We start from the raw sequence: 13,152 nt of genomic DNA on the forward strand, positions 1-13,152 counted from the left end.
TTTGGTGGGGTTGTGGTGACGGGCTTGCCTTCCCAAGCAGTAGCTATGGCTCAAACCGGACATTCCACAGCGGATGGAAACCCCGATGGTCATGCCCAAGGGGAAAAACTACACTGGTCGCCCATTCCCATCCTTTTAATTAAAAAAAAAAAAAAAAAAAAAAAAAAAAAAAAAAGAGGAATATTACCTTGAACAAGATAGCCAAGCTCACAAATAAACCAGAAACCTCTAGAGTTTATTACAAACTAATTTTGATGTTTACAAACTGACGTGACAATTTGTGTGACATTTAGCATATTCACATAGAAGTAGTTTACTCTAAACATGCATTTCCTTAAAATGTGGCCTAAAGTTGTAGTAACTAAAATATCTTCTTAAAAGAAAAGCTCATAGAGGGCATTAACGTGATGGACGTATGCCCAAACACATGGAAGGGGACAACATGCATGCATATAGGATAGGAAGATAATAATGACTTGATTGACGAAGAGCATGGAAGGAAAAAAAGGGTTCATACGAGACGGGACACCCCAAACAAATGAGAAGAAAAAGTTGAAGTCTCAAAACCCCTAGAGACTTTGAGTTATGTGTTTACACCTTGCAAATTTATTGTTTTGTATAATCTGATCCTATGCTTTCTTGAAGATCTTTCTTTGAAATCGTCGATTGTATCTCATGTTATTAAGTCAACTAATTCTATAAGTCCCTCTTGTGTCATTCTTGTGTCCCTCCAAAACTGATGTGGCTTTTAAAATCACAATTTGATCAAAATCCAATAGTGATCAATCACAAACTCAACGATGATTTTAAGAGTTACATCATTCTTGAAATGATACAAGACTGACTTTTAGCATTACTGTCACATACATGTTCCCAACAAAATTAAGTTTAGGAAACTATATTTGCCTAATCTCCTAACAATTATTCTTTTTATAATGTCCTCTCAATATTTTAATTTTTGTAATGTCTCTCCAATTTATTATTGTAATTACAATGTTCCTCTTCCGTGACTCAAAATAATATAAATATTTTCATGTGATAATTTTTTTAAAAGAAAAAAAGATAAGTCATCTTTTTAATCTTATAGAAAACAATTTTGTCAATTTAAATTGCAAAGGGGAAATATTGCAACCCCAATAGTAAATCAGAAAAGACATTACAAAAAATTAAAATATTGGAAAGAAGGGTAAATGTAATTAACCCTTAAGTTGATAAGTATCAAGAATTTTTTTTTTTAGGGTTAAATACCTTATTCACTTATATAGTTTAACTTCTTTATTTTTTGATACTTAAGGTTTACTTTTTATCACATGAGGTCCATCTGGTTTGCCTAAAGACGGAAATGGTCCATCCGTCAAAATTTCGTCCAAAATTCGACGAAACGCCACATCAACGCCATTCACGGTTTGACACGTGTCCATATAATTAATAAAAAAAAAATTAAAAATTCTAAAAAACATTAAAAAAAATTATATTTAATTAAATTTTAAAAAAAAATTGGGGGTGGCTCTTTGGCCATTTGGGGGTGGCTGGCCACCCTGAAGGGTTTTCTGGCATTTATTTATTTATTTTCAATTGGTAATTTTGAAATTTTTTAAATTAAAAATTAAAATAAAAAGTCAGTGGTATAAATATCATTGGATCACTTTAACGTTTAAAAAATTGACTGAGGGGTTCAAATTGATTGCAATTGAAAATTTAGAGGGTCTAAATTGAGAGGTTCCAAAGTTCAGAGTATGTCAAATTGCGTGGTAGTTCAAGAGTTTAAAAGTGAAGTTTTCCCTTCTAATTATTTGAAAGTGATAGGTATTTTTTATTTTATTTTTTTTGTGTGAAAATAGTGGACAAATGTTAAACAAAATGATAAATTGATAATTAAATTCCCACGGCTTCTTGTCCATTGTCTCCTAGCTAAAAGCATGTATGAAAATGACTTCCATAATATAGTGTATTAAAGTTTCTTTATATATAATCGTGCATACTTGTATTATATATGTTGTATATTGCACATAACTTTCTAACCACAAAACATAAGAAAATCAGAGTTTTTGCTAAAAAAATTCAAATCGTTATACAAGGTATGCATATGATTTTTTATTTTTTTGCTTCACATATAGACCAAAAAAACCTTTGTTTAGCACCTGAAGAGAAAATTGAACTTAACAGGTAAAAAAAAATCCCAAACCCCCCAAACCCCAGCAGGAAAAAAAGCCCCAAATCTCCAAATAAGAGAAAATATGATTTCAACCAACATCCAGAGTAAATCAAGCCACAAATCATCTGGAATCTATTCTAGTTCAAGAACTTTGAATGCTAATCGAACTAAACATCCAGAAGTGAATTGGTTACAATTGGTCATACCTTAATAATTCACTCATTAAGAGCCACCATCAAAGCCACAATCCAATTTGCTTGTTTTTGTAATCTCTGCCAACTCAACTAACCAAATGCTCACTCTATGCTTGACGGAGGAAATCTCCATGTCAAGCAACAACCTCTAGGTGGGAGTCACTCAAACCCTAACAAGACGTCAACCTATATAAGGAGCCATGTAAATCTCACATGTATGCAATCCAACCCTTGGCAAAACTTTGCCAAAATATCATTTCACTATACCTTTGCTAACTTGGGCCTTAGAGTGGCTTCACTGAATCCCACTAGTGAACCCTGCTAACACTTTCCCTTTCTTACATAGTTCCTCCCTAAAAGGCGCTCTTGAGGTCATTGCACCAACATTAATGATGTTGGCCAAGGTCTAGGAATAGTTAACATACATTGGTTTAACAATGACAATCAATCAGAACAATGGGTGGCGGGGACCTGCTTATTGAACTGTGCACAACAAACACCAGAGGATCAACATACTGAAAAGTTTGAGGGAAAAATCATGGCAAACGTAGTGAAGGATTCTTGCCTCTTAAGAGTATATGGGTAAAGATGGTGGAATCAACACACAATTCCACAGAGAATGAAAATAAAACAAAAAACAAAACAATAAGAAAAACAGATTTCTAAATCTGGTGCAATATATCAAAGTGCAGTAGATTTACTTACAAAAATCGAACCTACTTCTAAATCTCCAATCTTCTCTAGTTCAAGAACAGCTAAACATTCAGAAAGAAATTCAAAGAAAGTAAACCCAATGTTATGCACCCTCACACAAGCCTACCAACTCTTATTCACCCACCCTCAGATTTTCCACAATCACTTGAAACTCCAACCTTGAAAATTTGCAATAACGCAAAATTCGACATCTCAAATCTGCTTGAAGACAACTTGGAAAACATATCGTCTTCCTAGCCAACATCGCAGCATCCATTGCTTCAACTTCGTTAAATTTTTTCTCTGTGTTGATCATTACAAATTTCTCCTCTGAAGAGCTAAGTGCTGGACCGAGACTTGGTGGATGTAAGGGATGTAAAACGGCTTCCTCCGGCTCCTCCTCATCCAGAACAGGATGAGGTTCCTCATTCCCCGCCGCCTCCTCATAAGTAACAGTAGAGTGCGAGGAATGGATATTGCTTATTTGGCTGATAAGACGATTTGCTTTTCATGGGCTCTTGATCCACCTCTGATAGAATTGATTTTAGCATTTTGCCAACATGGAAATGTGAAGCATGAGGGGATTCACGTGGAAGTGGATGCAAGGGTGGAAGAATCGGAAGGTTCGAGTTAGGTTGGTTTGATTTAGGTTAGGTTCGAGTGTTTGAGTTAGGTTTATAAATAATAGATAGCGATAGTGGTACATTTTGAATACTTTGAACAATTATGTTTTCAATTGTTACCTTGTTCATATTGTACAATGAGAAATCGAGATCTTGAGATATTGAGATACTGAGATCTTAAGATTTAAGATCTTCTGGCCAAAGCAACAAAGAATCGAACTACTATGTTTGATGCATATTTGGTTTGGCCCAAAGAAGAGAAATGTTATACACTCTAATGTATACTTCCTGACATGACACTAAAAATTATCATTAAATTTTGGATGAATTGCTATTGGATTTTGAATTTAATGATAACTTTTAGTGTCAAGTCAAAAAATAAGCATTTTAAAGTGTGGGAGTGTGAGTGTAAGTGTGAGGCAGCACCGCCGGAGCAGGCAGCGGTGGCGGAGGCAGAACCGCTGGAAGAGACGAAGGAGGCGGGGGTAGGGGCCTGGGCCTGGCGGAGGAGGCGAGGGTAAGGGCTTAGGCCTGGGCGGAGCCGCTACCCTGGGAGTTGAATTGGGACTTGCCTGAACCACCGCTACCACCAATTCCATCGACGCTTCCACCGGTTCCAGCGGCACAATTCTAGGAATTCAACTGGTTTGATCCAGTGGAGCATGAGGAGGATGATGAGGAACTTGAAGATTTTATACTAGGTATTCCTGATTTGCAACCTGGAGATTTTGAGGAATTGAAGGCGCAGGGGGAGGTCGAGGCGGGCCATGAACCTCATTCCTTGCACTCTACTGTTACTTATAAGGAGGCGGCGGGTATGGAACCTTTTCTGGCAGATGAGGAGGTGGCAGCAGATGAGAAACCTCATCATGTTCCGGAGGAGGAGCCGGAGGAAGCCGTTTTACATCCCTTACATCCACCAAGTCTCGGTCCAGCACTTAGCTTTTCAAATGAGAAATTTGTAATGATCAACACAGAGGAAAAACTTAATGAAGTTGAAGCAATGGATGCTACGATGTTGGTTGGGAAGACGATATGTTTTCCAAGTCGTCTTCAAGCAGATTTGAGATCTCGAATTTTGCGTTATTGCAAATTTTCAAGGTTGGAGTTTCAGGTGATTGTGGAAAATCTGAAGGTGGGTGAAGAAGAGTCAGTAGGCTCGTGTGAAGGTGCATAACATTGGGTTTACTTTCTTTGAATTTCTTTTTGGATGCTTAGCTGTTCTTGAACTAGAGAAGATTGGAGATTTAGAAATAGGTTCGATTTTTGTAAGTAAATCTACTGCACTTTCTATTTTTCTTATTGTTTTGTTTTTGAATTATTATTATTATTTTTTCATTCTCTATGGAATTGTGTGTTGACTCCACCATCTTTACCCATACAAACTGGATTTAGAAACAGATGAAAGAGAGGCAAGAGATAGAAAACTAGAAAGATGTTGCGTTTGTTCCGCCTTATTGTCGCCGGTAAAGGATTCAGGTGGATTCTCTTCCCAACGAGAGGGAGAAGGAACCTCATCCTGTTCTGGAGGAGGAGGAGCTGAAGGAAGCCGTTTTACATCCCTTACATCCACCAAGTCCTGGTCCAGCACTTAGCTCTTCGGAGGAGAGATTTGTAATGATCAACACAGAGGAAAAACTTTAAAAACGCAAATTATTCTTACAAAATCGCAATCCTAAACGCACCCTTAGTGATGTGTTACCAGTGGAGATTACCAGCTTCAACATTCTTTAAATAGTAGGCTTAAAGTCTACTGATGTTGTATTAGCTAAGGTGGTTAGTTTCAACTGTAAAAAGTAATCACATTAATATGGGAATGAAACCATAATTGTTCATAGTATTCAAATGTACCACTATCGCTATCTATTATTTATATATTGCAATTGTATTGTGTACTGTGTACGATATATGTTCATAGGCACATTGAAGGTAGGGAATTAGTAAACATTTGGAACTTCATATTGTAAAATGAGAAATCAAGATCTTAAGATCTTGAGATCTTCTAGAGATCTCAAGATCTTAAATTTCTTCCTCTAGAAGAATTTCATCTTACAATTTAAACAAGAAAAACCTAGATTGAACAGAACAAACAGTCACTTGTGTGCACATAGAAGAGTGCTTCAACACATATAAAGCTCTTAAATAACATATTACTTTGCACCTAGATAAAATTCCTACCTTATAATTAAATCTACTGCAATATGTAGTGCTCTGTGCAAATGTTTGGTTATTTCATTGAAGTAGTTGTATGTAGTAATTTTTGTCTGCACGAGTGTGTGCAGGCGGATCCTTAGTACTTAGTACTCTATTAACACTTGACTCCATAAGGTAACTCAATCACCTGAGCAAATTTGAACTCTAGCCCTCAGTTTTTTGTTAACGAATCTGTTTCTGTACACTTGTTAAGGTCTTCTGTTTTTCTTATTGTTTTCTCTTTTTTTTTTTTCTTTTTTTTCTTTTTTTTTTTTCCTCTTGTTTGTGTTTAGGGAGGGGTGATACTCTGCTGGACATAGTTTACAAATATTGATTTTGACTCACTATGGTGAGGAATTGTGTGTTGTAGCAAATCTAGAAGAATTTTATTTTTTTAAGCTACATATTTATGAAGACAGAAGTTTGCTGGACACAGTTCCACACACCAATAGTGATGTTGAACTCATTACTATGTGCCGTTGGGAATAAAGCTGTCTTACTGAGCTACACTAAACTTTTTAAGTGTAGCTTAAGTACTAAACTTAGCCTATCAAATTTTGATTTACACCAAACTGTTTTGAACACCAAATTAACCAACATAAAACCTAATAAAAATGAAGACATAGTCAAGCAACTTTAGGGAGGAAAAAAAAAAAAAAGAAGCATACCAAGTTGGTAGCATCCAAAAATTTCTACTCATGCGCTTCATATCTTCTTAGAAATGAATTAATGTAAACTGTGACCATCCATTATAAATAAGTGGTAGGAGTATGATGTAATAGTAAATTTAGCATTTAAATTTCCCGGGCAGAGTATGTCACCATCTTCATCACATTTGACACATATCAACTCAATATAGTTTCACCAATACTAGTTAAGATGAGCCAGGCAAGGCAAGAATCATAAATAAAAAAAATAAATAAATAAAAAATAAAAAATAAAAAATCTTTCACTTATTTTCTTGTTAAAACATCAAAATTTGCTGATTTAACATGCATTTCCACTAAAAGGCTCTGCCACAAACAGGGTTGGATCTCTTACAGTGGCATTTGAATGCTTGATTCCAACTTGCAACAAAGACATGAAGCTCATCCTTCGAGTAAAACCCTTTCAATTTCGTTTCATTACTAAGAAGCAATCAAATTCCCACGTGTCTTCCATCAATGTTACCCACAATTTGATATGTTTTAGGTTTTTTCCCCCTTAAAATATAACTTATAGCCATGCCTTATTCATGTTCTTTAATTACATGTTGTTACTTTGTGAGTAGCTCAAAGATACAAAAATCACTAGGCTTTCTATCTAGCCTAGTGAATAAATTGATGAAAAGTTATAATTAAATCTGCATTTTCAGTTATATAAAGATTACAAAAAGTCAAGATCAAACACTTAGAGATACCTTCAGTTCAATCGTCTTAAATAGCCAAATTTTTCAATGTTGTGCACCCAAAAAAAAAAAAAAAAACCCAAATATTTCTTTTAACATTTAATGCAACCAAATAAATCCTCTTTCATTTGGTTCAATGCATTTTCCGTACAACAATCAAATAAAATTTGGCTTTGTTTTGCTTTCAAAAGCAGAAAAACATTTATCTTTGGTTAGAATATTGGTGACACCCTGATAGAATTCACTAGAAGGTGCCCTATTTTCTTTGTATTAAAATATAATATATATCACACAACAATAATATCATATATTCTAATTTTCTTTGAATACTTATTTTCATTTTAATATAGTCATACGAGGACAAAGATTTCAACATATCTTAGTTTATATGGATTAAACTAAAATCAATAGTCTTATGTTTTAATTCATTTGAATTTTTTTGGGATTTTTTTTTTTAGTTTGTGCGATTTACTCAGATTTTTAAGCTTTTCTGGAATTGTTTTTTTTCCACTTTTGAAAGCAACAGAGGGAAAAATTTTATTTAATTGTTGTGCCAAAAAGGGAATAGAAACGCTTTCGAAAAACAAAAGAAATAATTTAACGATGAACAAGATGTGAAATGATTTGTTTAATTGCGTTAAATGTTAAGTGAAAGATCTAGTTTTATTTTGTATTCATAAAAAAATAAAAAATAAATAAATAAAGGATTTTATTCACACTTACTAATTTTCTATTAATGCTTTAATAATTTGAATCCATGTTTTCTTCTTGCAATATTTTTTATTATTAAATCCATGTTTTCTTCTTGCAATATTTTTTTCTTTATACTTTTCATTTCAAACTATGGGAACAAATATTTTAACATATTTTAATTTATGTGTTTTAATTTAATTTAACATGTTCAATAACATATGACCTTTAGTAAGACTTTTATTTAAAGAGACGTGATAAATTTTTTTACATGTCTTTTTTTAACCTATAATAAAAAAGTACGATGAAAATGTGTTTGAATTTTGAAATTAAATTATAATGAAGAATCTCGCGCATAGTGCGAGTTATGTGCTAGTTTAAAATAATGTGGGGTGAGAGTGTACAACATTTCTCTTCTTGGGCCAAACCAAATATGCAACTAGCTCTTGTAACTTTATTATAGTTATTTCTCAAAACAGCAAGTGAAGCCTCAGAACTCTGGGCCTATCATATACTGTTCTTCAATAACTTCCAGAGCCAAAGTTCTCGTGGTACAACGGGAGAATCCTTTGCTTTACTTCTGGCTAACTCCTTTGCTTTACTTCTGGCTAACTTACTGGGCAGTCAATGTGCTAGTTGAAGGTGTTGCACCTGAAATAATGTAAAAATTGCGAGACAGAAGAATATATTGCCTTAACCAGAGCTAAAAACTTTCCTACACTAGGAAAACTAGAACTCACAAGCTGATCAAAGCCAAGGATGGGCTGTAAGAGAGTCAGGCCACAAAGGTACCCTCAAATGCTTGGAGATTATGGAGGTCAGACTGCCGTAGTTTGAAAAAACAGCTCCCACTTCTCATGCTGCACCTGCAAAACCAGATTTTGAGGTGATGAAGGAAATAGTAGCAAGAGAAGAAGGGTTAGTAAATATCACACATCAAACATGATCTTGGTTCTAAGATTTCTGAAGCAGGAGAATACTTTTCATTTTCCCATGTCAACAATCACTAATGAAAGGGTGATGACTTATGATGCTTTACACACAGTTAGAGTAATCGATTCTCCAGAACTAAAAAGTTTTATCAAAAACCAAAATAAAATGAAAGATAGCTATTACCCTACTGCAAGTGGACTACCAACAAATCAATTTCTCAAAAATAAAATCATTAGAGCCTATGGTGCTTCTGCTCCTTAAGGATGCTTCTTAACTTCTATGATCGCGGTTTTTACTGTGACATATAATTCAAAACAGTATGAATTCTACTTTACCCCTTTTGCCATGTTTTTTTAGAGAGGAAGAGAGAAGAGGGTGATGATGATGACAATGTTAACCACACATCTAACTTCTTTATATTAATTTTAAGCTAACCCTAATTCTTCTTTTTATGATAACACTAATTTATATACAAGGCAATAATCCCAAAGGGTAGCTCAATCGATTGGAGACCACAACTCATGAAGCGGAGGTTACTATTTTGAATCTCCATATCCCCTCGCCTTGAGGCCAATCCAATTACTTATCAAAAATATACATATATACAAGGCAAGCCATGCGAAAGGCACTGCCTGTTTGTCACAATATTTTAATGGCAGGTTCCTCATAATTTCTCCTTTTGAACCTTGGGAGTAAGTTCCAGCCACAGATTCACCCTAGGCACATTAATAAAAGAACAATCACTTTAACTCATTGGAATTGCTGCAACTGACAATAGCCCACAAAAAAAAAAAAAAACGGGAGAGAGTGAAGGAAAAAGAAAACAAGTGCAATAAAACTCTTCATTTAGAAGCTAAAACTACGTGTGGAACATAACATAGAAAGACCAACCAGAATCACTGTCAGCAACTTTTAGCAAATAAAAGGATAATCATATTAACAATGGGTAAAAACATCCACTGAAAAATTCAAATGACAGAGAAAAACACTAGTAAGTTCTATGGGAGGAGGCAGGAGGACCATCTCTCTAATATTAGCAACCAAACGGGAAAGCTACCCTGCAAATTTTAGTTATCTGAACAACTTGAGAGTGATAACTAACTACGCATGTCAAAGATGTCTTGTTACAAGAAAAGAGAACACATCATGGACTTAGCATGAAATATCTGACTCACTAGGCAACTTAATTGGTCACATGAAGATGGAAGAATAGAGACTTACCATGATTAAAGCACTTGATGATAGCAGCAAATAATGATGATGGAAAAGTCAGATCTATACTCCCACTAGCTTCCCAAATCCTCTTGACACTCAGATATAATATGTCCACGCTCAACAAAACTTATCATCAGCTTATCTGCCTCCTCTGATTTATTTTCTAAAATCAGTCTTTTACACACCTTCTCACATAACTTCAATTCAGGAATCAGATTCCGGGAGAACATTCGATAGGCTACCTTATATGCCGACAAGGGAATCCCTTTGTTCAAGTAACTCTCCATAAGTATGTGACATGTTTTAGCATCAATTCTTGAAGCTGTTCTCAACACATTACCCAAGAGTTTATCAGCCTCCTCAAGATTCCCAAAACTACAAAGCTTTTCAATAACTTGATTATACACTGTTCTGCATGACTGTCTTAAAAGCATTTTTTCTAATACTTTTAACAAATCTTCTACTCTACCCATCTGACAATACCGGTGAATAACTGCTCTGTATGTAACAGGAGTAGGATCCACACCCTTCTTCAACATCTTCATTGTAAGTTCAGTTGCTTCTTCTATTCTACCTTTCTTCCCCAATGCGTCAATCAATGTAGTATACGTGAATGCATCAGGGTGTTTGTTACTCAGATACATGTCATCAAGCAATGACAGAGCAGCCTCCAAGTCATCCTTCTTACAAAATCCATGAATTAAAGTGGTAAAGTTTACCACATTAACAGCACATCCCTTGTTCAGACACTCCTCCATGAACTTTTTAGCCTCGTGCATTTTCCCCTCTCGGCAGAGGGACTGAATTAGTAAGTTAATATCAACTGGGGTTGGAAGAAAGCCCTTTGTTAGCATCTCCCTTACCAAATCAATGGCCTCAGACAATTTCCCTTCCCTACGCAGGCCGTGCATCACAACACCATAAGTGATTGCACTAGGCGTCCACCACTCTTCCTCACTCGTGTTGATCATCTCTCTAGCTTCTGAGGACTTTCCACACTGACAAATCCCATGTAACAAGGCTGTATATGATACAGTGTTCGGTTTGCAACCATGCTTGTACATCTGCTGAAGCATCCTTTTAGCTTGATCCACCTTTCCAACAAGACAAAACCCATTAAGAACAGCAGTATAAGTCACAACATCAGGAATGCAACCCTTTCTGAACATTTCATTTACTAATTCTTTTGCCATGTCAATCTTCCCCGCCTTACAAAATGAGTGAACTATTGCACTATACCCGACCTTATCCACAGAAAAATGCCTCTCCTCTGCTTCCCTTAAGAATTCCAAAGCCTCATCTCCATGACCATGCTTGCAGAACACATGAATAAGAGTATTGTAGGTAACCTGGTCTGGAATCAATTTACTGTCCTTCACCATCTGCTTCATCAATTCCCTCACTTCTTTAACCCTTTTCTCCTTGCAGAGAAATCCCATCACTGTATAGTAGCTAACTTTATCTGGGTGGCATCCCTTTAGTGGCATTTCATCGATCAGTTCCATGGCATCGTCAATGCGATGTACATCACAATACCCCTTGATCAAGCAGTTATAAGTGACAACATTGGGTGTCATTTCAACAAGTTGCATCCGAGCCAGGAACCTCAATGCCTTTTCCAGATGATTTGCCCTCACCAAAACATTGATCGCAGTGTTACATATTGACAAATTGAGTTCTACTCCTGCTCTTTGCATCAAGGTTAGCAGCTGCATTGCATTCCTTAACTTGCCTGCCCGACTATACGACACCATCACATAACCAAAAGCTTCAGGCTGGCGCTCAATACCCCTGCGCGCCATGAGCCGAAGAACACGTCTAGCACCCTGACACAATTTAGTCTTACTAAGAACCTCAAGCATCGTATAGTACACGACCGGGTCATGTTTGTACCTCCACTGCCGATCAGCCCAATAGAAGAATTTCAAAGCAACCCGTTCATCCGTCTGAGACCACAAAACAGCACAAACTTGCCGAGGCTTGAGGCTTCTGAGTAAGTGCCTCAACTCCCCTTCAAGCTTTGGGTTCCAACTCGAGCTGAGTTCGATTAATCTACAGATCTCTCTCACCAAAGGGTGTCTTTTTTCATCCTCATCAGCCTCATATCTTCTAACATATTCTCTTTGTTCACGATTCCTATTAAACGAATTCAAAACCATAAAATCATCATCATTATCATCCTCTCCTTCTCCTTCTTCTACTTCATCGTCATCATCCGTATCCTCAAGCTCTTTCACTTCATCAAAATCAACAACGTTAGAGTCTTGCTGACTCCCAGAAACCCTGGAACCCATTTGCCAAAATCTGCGATACCCATCGTCACTAGCATCACTTTCACCTATTCCCACACCATAACCCCTAGTACCAGTGCTTGAACGAGAACTAGCAATTGAGCTTCTTGAAGAAAATGAAGAATAATATGCACTAGGTCTAATAAAGGGTAATGGGTCTGCAAAGAAATAGCTTCTGCGTGTAGAAGTAATCTCTTGCGCGGTGAATTCACCATTAATGCCACAAATACATGTACGAAACTCTAAGAAAGCAATGAACTTGTGAGGTTTGGCTAAAGCTTTTCGAACTCTAATGTAGGAATTGAAGTTATATAGCATCTCAGAACTCTAGATGAAAATCACAAAAATGGCGAAAAATTGAGATTTTATAATCTGAAATAACAATGTAAGAAAGCGAAGCAAGTTGTTTGCCTGGCACTGGCAGCTTCCTTCTGAGATTCTCAATTTGTCAATTATGAGTTGCAAATTACCCAAATGTTCCGAGTTTCAGCCTGGTCAGATTCGGCCAGTATCGGCAGAAATCGTTGCATGTGAGCATCACGTGACACCGAGGCATTTTTCCCTTGCAAATTTATCCACGTGTTAAATTGAAACGCACCGAATTAAAATTATAATGCCCTTATAATTAATTAATTTAGACGGTTTTCTCTGTAGTGTTTTCACATTAATTAACTTAAAATTAACTAGAAGTACTACTTTTAACAATGAATATCATAATAAAATACAGTGAAAAGCGAAAAATAAATATTGATTTGAACTAATTACTATCCTCAATAAC

General features: G+C 36.0%; 1 protein-coding gene across 2 annotated transcripts; it reads right to left on the minus strand.

Moving 5' to 3' along the window:
* Positions 1–8,248: 8,248 nt before the first annotated feature.
* LOC132168432 (uncharacterized) lies at positions 8,249–12,858 on the minus strand. Of its 2 annotated transcripts, XM_059579413.2 has the most exons (3): positions 10,090–12,858; positions 8,676–8,801; positions 8,249–8,586 (listed from the first exon to the last, which is right to left on the minus strand). In XM_059579413.2, the coding sequence occupies exon 1, from the start codon at positions 12,690–12,692 to the stop codon at positions 10,155–10,157; it is 2,538 nt and encodes an 845-aa protein (XP_059435396.2). In that variant the 5' UTR covers positions 12,693–12,858; the 3' UTR covers positions 8,249–8,586; positions 8,676–8,801; positions 10,090–10,154. The 2 variants fall into 2 exon arrangements, with proteins under 2 accessions (XP_059435396.2, XP_059435397.2); XM_059579414.2 differs by having other exon boundaries at positions 8,249–8,801.
* Positions 12,859–13,152: the final 294 nt, after the last annotated feature.

The sequence above is a fragment of the Corylus avellana genome, chromosome 1, assembly GCF_965113065.1.
Source record: "Corylus avellana chromosome 1, dhCorAvel1.hap1.2, whole genome shotgun sequence".
In the NCBI taxonomy this organism is placed as follows: Eukaryota; Viridiplantae; Streptophyta; class Magnoliopsida; order Fagales; family Betulaceae; genus Corylus; species Corylus avellana.